General features: G+C 40.8%; 1 protein-coding gene across 1 annotated transcript; it reads right to left on the bottom strand.

Annotated features, from left to right (window-relative positions):
* Positions 1-337: 337 nt before the first annotated feature.
* SCRG1 (stimulator of chondrogenesis 1) lies at positions 338-8722 on the bottom strand. The gene is made up of 2 exons (XM_053455331.1): positions 8471-8722; positions 338-860 (listed from the first exon to the last, which is right to left on the bottom strand). The coding sequence occupies exons 1-2, from the start codon at positions 8704-8706 to the stop codon at positions 806-808; spliced, it is 291 nt and encodes a 96-aa protein (XP_053311306.1). The 5' UTR covers positions 8707-8722; the 3' UTR covers positions 338-805.
* Between the last annotated feature and the right edge of the window lie 1782 nt (positions 8723-10504).

Raw genomic sequence — 10504 nt, 5'->3', positions numbered from 1 at the left:
GGGGTGTGGTTTGCCATGAATAGCCCCAGCTGGAGGGACGGGAAGCACATGGAGAATAGGTATTGGGGGGCACAATCTGGCAGGGAGATGGTATGACCAAACACTGCTCCTTTGATTGAGGATACTAAGACAGAGCCCCCAGGAAGCAATGCCTTACCGAGAAACTTCCCAGGTATGTTTAGCACCACTGCCAATACAACCCAAACTTCTTTGTTTTGGTTAAGTTGTCTCTCAATGATGCTTTAAAATATATAGGAAGTAGAGCTTTTTTCGTTTAGTCTTATTTATTAATAGTTATAGTTTTGTGTTTTGTACACAACTTAATAACACACAAACATAAAGTGAAATGTATTTAATAACACAGTTCAAAGCATCCTGCCATGTTTTATAAAGGGGGGGGGCACAATGTGGTCTTGTCATAATGATATAATAAGAAAACATAGTGAACTTGCATCTCTGTCGTGGTCACATTCTGCAGCTTCAACAATAATGGACATCAAAGTAAAAAAAGATTGTGCTAGTGTGAGATGCAGTTCAAATTCATTATAGCAGCTGTAAATCAAAATCATAAAGGTGCACAATATAAAATATAATAAATCCTGGACAATAGCATGCATTGAGGCTCTCGAGATACAGAAAACTTGAAGTGGACTACAATATGTTCTTAATACTACATACTAAATCATTTTACTGTTTAAAGGAAAACAATTGTAAAAAGGAAGGCAGAGGTATTGATTATCAATGATATCACATTTTCTTTTGTCAGCCGTTTCTTCATCTTGTGTTTAATCTGAAGATTCAATTATCAAGGGGTGTTACATGGAATCACAAAAGATATCTTTGGTCCAAAGAAAATGTCTCTAAAAAAAAGACAACAAAACAAACACAAAGGTTTAGCGAGTAATTGTATGGCAAACATAATGTTCAATTTGTAACATTTTCTGGAAATTTGTCACTGAATTCACGTCGGCGTGAAAAAGATTTATTACAGAGCAGTTTCTGAGGCCAGTACAAATGAATGCAGCATTTTAGAACTTCAGAATAGAGCCAAGAACACATTAATACAAGCCGGCTACTATTCCAGCATCTTCTCAAACTACTGCTTAGAGGAAGGAGAACAGGGGTATCATTGTCAGAGTGTAATGGCACTCCAATGCTGCTCTCACAGCCAGAAAGCCTGGCGGTAACTGCTACTGTCAGGCCACTCCACCGCCATCAACAGAGGTAATTTTCCATTTCCAAAAATCATACACTTTTAGGATACATATTTTCAGCTCAACTACTCATCTACCCTTTGAGTGCCAGATACATATGCCATGCATTCCATAGAAATACCCTGTCTATTGTTGAACTTTAGGTGAGAAGGTTGTATTTTCATGGCATGTAAATATTTTAATAGTAGTGTATAGCAATTTTTGTTCCAAGGATTGGTCATTATGGAGATTTATATGTGTCTAGAACTGGTAAGTAGAGAAATTCATTGTTTGCCTCTATAGTCTCTTATTCCCCATACGCTTAGGAAAAAAAACATCAAGGCTGTGTGCAATATACCGTATTGGCTCAAATATAGGCCGTGCCCGAATATAGGCCGTACCCTTAAAGCTTGGTGCTATTTTAAAGAAAAAATTATTTTTAAAGAAAAAAATACACATTAGAGATACATGTATTTTATCATTTGTGGTGTCTATTATGCAGTTTGTCAGCAGATGTTAAATACAAACAGAAAACCAATAGCCATTTTAAGGTCCCCCCCCTTATTTCATAATGCACCTTACTTATAGATCTGCCCCCTCATATGCCACTCTGTGCCCCAGATATGCTTTATAACCCCTAATATGCAACTTAGGGTGACCACATGTCCCGGATTGCCCGGGACAGTCCCGCAATGGGACTTCCGATTGCCTGAGAGTTCAGAAGCCTCTCCTGATAGGCTGAGTCCCTCCTTCACACCAACTCAGTGTAAGCTGCAGGCAGCACCAGGTATGTGTGTTTGACTGTGTGCCTGTGTTTGTCAGTTTGTCACAGTGTTTGTTTGTGTGACTGTGTTTGTCTGTTACTGTGTCTGTGTGACTGTGTGTGTAATGTCTGGTAATAGAGGAGTTAATCCTCTGAATCTGCTCATGCCTGGTAATAGAGGGGTTAACATGCTATATCTACTCATGTCTGTAATGAGTGCATGTATATTATTAAATCTGAAATCATCATGGTTTCCAAGACTTCATAATTAATTACCGTATTTGCTCGATTATAAGACGAGGTTTTTTCCAGAGCAAATGCTCTGAAAAATACCCCTCGTCTTATAATCGGGGTCGTCTTCTCAGACCCCCCAAACAATGTCTGCTGGGGCCATGCTGCTTACCGGTCGCGAGCAGCGTCTCTTCTGTTAGAAGCAGGAGGACAGGAAGCTTGCAGCGTCCTCACAGAGCTCTATCTCCCCCTCCCTCCTCTGGGGGCGGGGCCAGAGAAGTTGCTCTACAGCCGGTCCCCTGCAGAAGTCTTCGAGTGAGAGATCTGCAGTTCAGGTAAGGGGGTGGGGGAGGGTTTTTGGGTAAGTATGTGTGATTAATGTGTGTTTAATGTGTGAAGTATGTGTGATTAATGGAATGAATGAGTATTTAAATGTGTTTGTGTGTGATAGCATGGATGTGTAAGGGGGGTGGGGGTTGTAGCATGGCATAGGGAGGCTGTAATCCCACTACTATCATCCCCAGGTTCCAGCATGTACTGGCTGCCTTGGCTTGATAGGAGTGTGATTGCTGTTAGCAGTTTGATATATATATATATATATATATATATATATATATATCAAACTGCTAACAGCAATCACACTCCTATCAAGCCAAGGCAGCCAGTACATGCTGGGTTAAAAGGCATATCATGGGGCTGAGTGGCATATAGGGGGTTAAAATGCATTTCTGGACCTCCAGAAATGCATTTTAACCCCCTATATGCCACTCAGCCCCATGATATGCCTATATACCTCCAGAAATGCATTTTAACCCCCTATATGCCACTCAGCCCCATGATATGCCTTTTAACCCCCTATATGCCAGAGTGGCATATAGGGGTATAAGGCATATCATGGGGCAGAGTGGCAAATAGGGGGGTATAAAGCATTTCTGGGGGCAGAGTGGCATAACTGGGGGGGGGCAGGTTGGCAAATAAAAGGAAATTTAAAAAATATATTTTTCTCAATCATAGCTTTTATTAAACATGAAAAAATAATTTACATGAATTAATATTTACTGGTAAAACTTTTTTCCTATAGGGTCGTCTTATATTCAGGCTTTTTGTTTTTTTCCTAAATTAATATTTTGATTTTGGGGGGTCGTCTTATAATCGGGGTCGTCTTATAATCGAGCAAATACGGTAATATATAATAGTATATGTGAATCAGTGTGTATGTGAGATATCCATATATAACATAAAATTTATTTTATGTGTATGTGACGGTGTGCATATGTGAATCCGTATATATATATATATATATACACACACCTGTGTGTGCCACTCTGCCCCCAGATATGCCACTCTGACCCCCCCAGATATGCAACTCTGACCCCTAGAAATGCCCACCTGCCCCCCCAGATATGCTTTATGCCCCATAGAAGTGCCACTCTTGTCCCCCGGTTATGCCACTCTGCTTCCTAGAAATGCCACCCCCCCCCACGATTTACCAATGCACCCCCAGACTCCCTGGTGTCTGCCAGGGATTCTATGATGGAGAAGCACCGGCGGAAGTGCCAGCAGTGGAGGTTGTCTACACGTAGACAACCTCTGCTGCCGGAACTTCCGCCAGGGGTTCTATGGTGGAGCACCGGAAGGTTATGTCATGCCAGTGCTCCGCCATAGAAGCCCCGGAGGTAGTGCCAGCAGTAGGGGTTGTCTACACGCATTGCGCAGACATCCATGGCTGCTGGAGAGGAGGATCCAGGTCCCCTGCATCGATGCGGGGGATCTGGATCCTAACCCTGCTGCTTACCCTCAGAAGGGATAAATGAAAAAGAAAAAAAAAACACCCGCCCGGCTCCCGGAACTGCATGTCCCAGACGTCGGACGATACGCGCAACCCAGTGCTTAAACCCAAATATAGGCCGGGAAAAAGTGCGGCCTATATTCGGGCCAATACGGTGATTTACTTAATTGCGAATTAAACAAATATCAACCAAAATCATACATCTAGTCCATCAAGACACTAGCATTAAAAATAGGGGTTACTTGAGTATTGGATCCAAAAGCTCAGTTGCCCATTGGCTAAAGCAGCTCTGGCTATGCCCTGTACATATCTGCAACAAAAGAAACCACGATACATTATGTTATTAATTAAAAACATTCTCTCTTGAGTGTGCAGAGCCATCATGTGGTAGACATAAGCAGTAGAGCTATATAAGGTCCTGCCACTAGCCAAGGAGGACACGATATGTATCCTTGTCTATGTGTCACACAGTACCACCTTTCTAACTTTAGCCTGGGACTTCCTAATAGAGCCACAAGTTCTGTAACGGTAAAGCTAACATATCTAAGCAAGGCAGCATCAGGTCAGCCATTACACTGTAAGGTTCTACAGAACATTCTCTGTGACATCATACTGGGGTTGAGAAACACAGAGGTTTGCACAGCCACTCACTATAAAGGACTTGCTAACGTGAGTTTCTCTTGTGTAAAACATTGTTAAATCATAGTTACTAACAATCTAGAAATTGCTGATAAGCTGGTGACAGCAAGGTTTAAGTCCTAGCTGTTTATTATTGAGACTCAAGCAACTGCGCTTGCACAATGCCCAAATCTGGCATTTTGTTTCATGGATGAAGCATGCTTCTCCATAACAATGCCTATACAATGGCCATCATCATCACATACTGTATGTGGACCATTCTGTAAAATGCCATCTGTTATTTTTTTGTATTTCTGCTTACGTTAAAAGCATTACTTAAAAAAGTATAATTTTCTATTGTATTTGATGGTACAATCTCTATAGGCAGAATATATTCCAAATAATTACATGTCTATCAGTAATGAAACTTGTCCTAATTTTCTAAAGTCTCAAAGGATCCTTGAGTTCGTTGTACGTCCATTTAGAGAACAGCTACCTATTTATAACCCCTAAGAGCAATGACATGTTTTAGAGTAACTATTACTGAACGGTAATGTGTTTTGACTGTTTATGGAAAGAAAACCCTATAATACTTATATGATGGCAGTTCCACATAGATTTGCTTGTATTGTTTGAATAATGGAATAAAATAATGTAGCTTTATGAATAAAACATACAAATAATGATAATATGATCATACTTCAACCATGAGAGAATTCTTATTCCTTTGAAAGATGTTCAACATAGGGACCACCAGAATAATGTTGTCAGGAAGTGGTCATTTTCTAGGATGGCTAACTGCAAGAATATTGTAAGACTCAATATACTCTGATTTATTAAACCATATATATAATTCCTGGAACTGTGCAAAATTAGATTCAAGATTTGTGATGACATCTAGCATATATTTTGTCATTAATAAATCATCTCTGAAATAAAATAGAATATTTCAGAATCTAAAACAGGAACGGTTATTAAAATTGAGATTTATATTCTTCAGCATCCAGAAATGCATAATATATATATGAGTATTTTTTGTTTGTTTTCCTCCCTTGTTAAGAAATTCTTAAGCATAATGTTACTGTCTAAGAAAATAGAAGAAATAAAGGACAGTAAAGGTCAACTGTTTTGCACTGTATTTTCTGGATTATCCTTTTTTTCGTATGAAAAATAAATAAATGTAATGATGAAAACATATATAGCTTGGATGATAGAAGTAAGAGAATGATATGTGACAGCAACTTTTAAATAAATAAATGCATTCAACAAAGTACAAGACGGAAGTTTATTTCAAAGGAGACTACAAGCCATGATCTAAATGTAATGTTTCATTGAGTGAAAGATAGGTGGGACAGCCTTCCAACAAAAGTGGTATTTGCAGGCCCAGACTGGCCATCTGGCTGGTGGACCGGTGGTCATCCTTGCCCAATATTCACCCAATCTGCCGGACCAGCAGTGTATATGGTTACACGCTATGTGTGCATATCCAGCCGTTGGCCTCTCATCAACGCCAGTTAGCCCCCGGTTATTTAGACATATTTAGTGTTTTATAGTTTACATTATAATGTAATAGAAGGTTCAATAAATGTATTTATATACTAAGTACAGTGGTCTACAGACATTTTGAGCTAGGTAAAATAGATATGAATAATAAACGAAGGACAGGGGCATATTTGGCACTCGGGTGGATCCTATATTTAGCACCCATCATCTGCCCCTTGTCCCCCACATACTCACATACGCACTGACACACATTTTTGCATACACACTAAAATTCGCACAGACGTACACACTCACGCCAACATAAATGCACATGCACATACTAACACACACACACTTACAACCTACACATTCACATTAACACATACTCCCTCTCTCACATACTGTTTCACATACACATTCATGCTCACACATTCTTACACAGACACATTCAGGCTCACAAATACACATCCATGCTCACACATAAACACTTCTATGCGCAAACACTTACACTTGCATGCTCATACCCACTTACACATTCACATCCACACTCACACATATACATTTATGCTCACACACAAACACTTACACATCCATGCTCACACACACTTACACATAGACACCCATGCTCATATACATTCATGCTCACACATACACATTCATGCTCACACACATATACATATCCATGCGCACACACACACTTAAATATCCTTGCTCACACATACACAATTATGCTCACAGACTTACACATACATGCTCCTACACACTTACACATACATATCCATGCTCACACATGCGTATTCATGCTCACATACACTTACACATCTGCATCCACATGCTCACACACCAACTTATACAAATACCTTTTTATGCACAGTTACACATACACATCCATGCTAAAACATTTACACATTCATGTTCACACACAATTATATATATATACATATTCATGCCGATACAAACACATGCATGCATACTCCCTCCCTTACCCTCTCCCTCACTCACCTTCAACTGCAGCTTTCCCTCTGGGAACCATGGGGTAACGTAATCTTTGAGTATTTGACCCTGCTACGTTGCTGCCTCCCTGGTCTGGTCCAAAAATGTTCACAAGGGGCTGGTCTGAACTGGACCGGCCCTTTTTGAACAATTTTGAATTGGCCCAGGGACTGCATCCCTGCCCCCCCAAGTACGCCACTGGGAGACGAGGTCCGTGCACAGTCTTAGTAAGTGGTTGAGGTTAATGCAGTGACTGTATGTAAACAGGCATGGTTTATACATGTGGCTACATGAATATAAGAGAAGACCAAAAGTTCAAATAAGGTTTTTACAAACGGTAAAGTGGACAGACTACATGGATCAAATTCTCCTTGTATACATTCAAAATCTATGTTTCTATGACCACAGATCATACCTTTAGATCATTATTGTTCGTATTGTCTGACAAGCAGTGATATCATTAAATATTTAATATACCAAATACCGTATTGGCTCGGATATAGGCCGCCCCCGTATATAGGCCGCACCCTAAAAGTTTGGTGCTTTTTTAAAGAAAAAGTTTTTTTTCTTTAAAAAAGCACCAAAAAAAACATGCTGCCACTCTGTCCTCCCTCCCCGAGATACGCTGCCGCTGTCCTCCCTCCCCGCGATACGCTGCCGCTGTCCTCCCTCCCCGCGATACGCTGCCGCTGTCCTCCCTCCCCGCGATACGCTGCCGCTGTCCTCCTCTGCCCCCCCTCCTCGACTTACCGGAGCAGACTCCCGGGTGTCTTGCGGGGCCGGCGAGGGACATCTACGCAATACGCGTATGCAACTTCCGGTACCGGTACCGGAAGTTGCATACGCGTATTGCGTAGATGTCTCCCGCCGGCCCCGCAAGACACCCGGGAGTCTGCTCCGGTAAGTCGGGGGTGGGCAGAGGTAAAACGCTTAGATAACCTCCCGTGCCGGCACCCCCCCCCGTGGGAAGTGCTGGCAGGGGAGGCTGTCTGAGCGTATCGGGGAGAAGGATGCAGGTCCCCTGCACCGCTGCGGGGGATCTGTATCTTAACCCCGCTGCCTGCCCGGCGCCCGGGACTGCATGTCCCGGGCGTCGGGCGCTAGACCCCGAATATAGGCCGCACCCCCACTTTAAAAACTTAAAGTGGGGGAAAAAAGTGCGGCCTATATTCGAGCCAATACGGTATATTTCAACCTGTACTGCAGTATTGTGTAGACATGTTACATGTGGCCAATACAGTAACATCATTACAGTGAAATGTGCTACAATAACAACAGATTTTGCTCCAGGCCTGTTGTGCCTCATCATAAACACTGTATGAATAACCTGGAAATGTCATTTCCCCCTAGAAAGAACAGTATGACTGAAACAATAAAACAGTGAAAATAAATAATGCTTACTTTGGACAGCAGAGCAATTCATTGAAATTGCAGTAACACACCATCTCGCATCTGTTGCCATCCCAAAAGTGGTCCTGAAGCTTTCCATCCAGGGGTCTAAGACTATCGACTCCCTCTGGTATATTATGACAATTTCGATCCCTTAGAACCTTCTTGTAACAGGAAAGACGGCTGGTGGGGGTCGCCCTTACTCCCAAAATGACAATCATCAAAACAGCAACTTGTACAATCTTCATTGTTTTCGCCTTGTCAAGAAAGTTTATGTTCACTGTGCTGCAAAATGGTATTACATATATTACATTATAATGCATTTATAAAATAATTTGTAAATAATACAGGCAGTTCTTTTTAACACATTTCTGTTTATTTTATAAAGCATCTTGAAGCATATATTTTCATTTTATTTTTTATATTTTAATTAACAACTTTGGGGGCCTAACTTCGCACTGCATTACATTTGCATCACATGTGCTGCACATCTTTGAGCTATGGAAAAGCATGGCATACAACTTCATTTGCAAGAACTTTGAATTTTTTCTTCACTTTTAGATTTAATTAAAGCCTCTGAAATAACACTAAGATTACAGGGTATTACAGTTAAAACCTAAAACCCCTCTTGTTTGTTCTAGGCCCTGGGAGAACTAGTGGTTTGATAGTGAATTGCTTTTGCATGAATATCCAGGCTACTTGGCGCCATGTACTTTTTTTTTTGGATACGATGCAACCACAGAGAGGTCATTACAAAATAAAACTACATTTCATGCAAGTGTAAGCACACATAATTTAATGCAGCGGCCCCAACAATGCCAAAATGCTGTAGAATAGCTTTATTGTGTTTAAAAAAAGAGTATATTGATTTTATGTTAAGTAAAACATAATGAGTTTTGGTGCTCTATCTTTTAAAAACATGTAACCTTTTTTGTATAGAATCCTGTTATTACTAAGTCCATATTTACTTGGAGTACCATGTAATTACTCTGCACAGGGGGATCAATGGGAGACTTAAAGTGTGCTTGTGTGTGTCAGTGGGGTGAGCGCTTGTCTGGGTAGCAGGCGCCCACGGTGGCTCCCGCTGCCTGATGAGTAGGGCAGATTGGGGATATCGCAATCTCCCTCTAACATTATGGGAGCACGAGGTCTGTCACTTCAGACCTCGGCTTCCATGCTCCCTAATCACTATGCGCCAGAAATTGATCCTGGCGCTCTGTGCATTGTGCTCAGGGAGCACCAAAGCAGAGGTCTGGAGTGACAGATTTTGCGCTCCCAGGACAGGATGGAAGACTGAAGATGAAGAAGAGAAGAAGGTAAGAGAAAGAAGGTAAGAAGAAGGGATCGATTATGGGGAGAAATTTTATTCTGCCCCGGACAACCATAACCAGTGTTATGCCACTGTCAGGCCTAATGAAACTGGTGCGAAAATTGGACGAGGAGAGGCAGGTTTGCAGTGCTCAGTGCTTTTATTCACTATAAACTCAATTAAGCAATAGGTCATTCAACCTATTTTGCTTTGTGTATAATTATACACTATATAATTATAGGCGCTATTATGTGTTGCTGTTGTGCATATATTGTTTATAAAGACACTGCAATGATTATTCTTGGCCAATTTTCCACATGTTTAACTTGTTGGGGAACCTGGAAATAAACTTTTAGTTGCCATTTGTTTATACGGTATATTGTTTATGTCACAAAAAAGCTTTAGCTACCCTTTATATAAATCCCCTCAACCAAGTATCTTAATAAATTCACATTTTCCAAAAGTTTTAGCAGCATCATAAATATAATAAAAAAATAAGGCAAATGTTATTTAAATTGAATGTACCTTTAAAGCACATTTACTTAAGAAAATATTGTGTGGTGGAAGTTTATGTTTGTTTTTCATCTAGAACACAAGCAAAATATAATAATTAAAGAGAATTATCCCAAATGTTTTGTTTATCTCAGATATCTAAGATCACTCAAGAACATATCTGTGATTTTCCCAGGGAGATCCACCTCTCCTGCTCGTCATGTGAGGGAGAGAGGTGGTGGGAC

This window comes from Spea bombifrons, chromosome 1, assembly GCF_027358695.1.
Source record: "Spea bombifrons isolate aSpeBom1 chromosome 1, aSpeBom1.2.pri, whole genome shotgun sequence".
Classification (NCBI taxonomy): domain Eukaryota; kingdom Metazoa; phylum Chordata; class Amphibia; order Anura; family Pelobatidae; genus Spea; species Spea bombifrons.
This window is presented reverse-complemented; position numbering and strand designations above follow the sequence as displayed.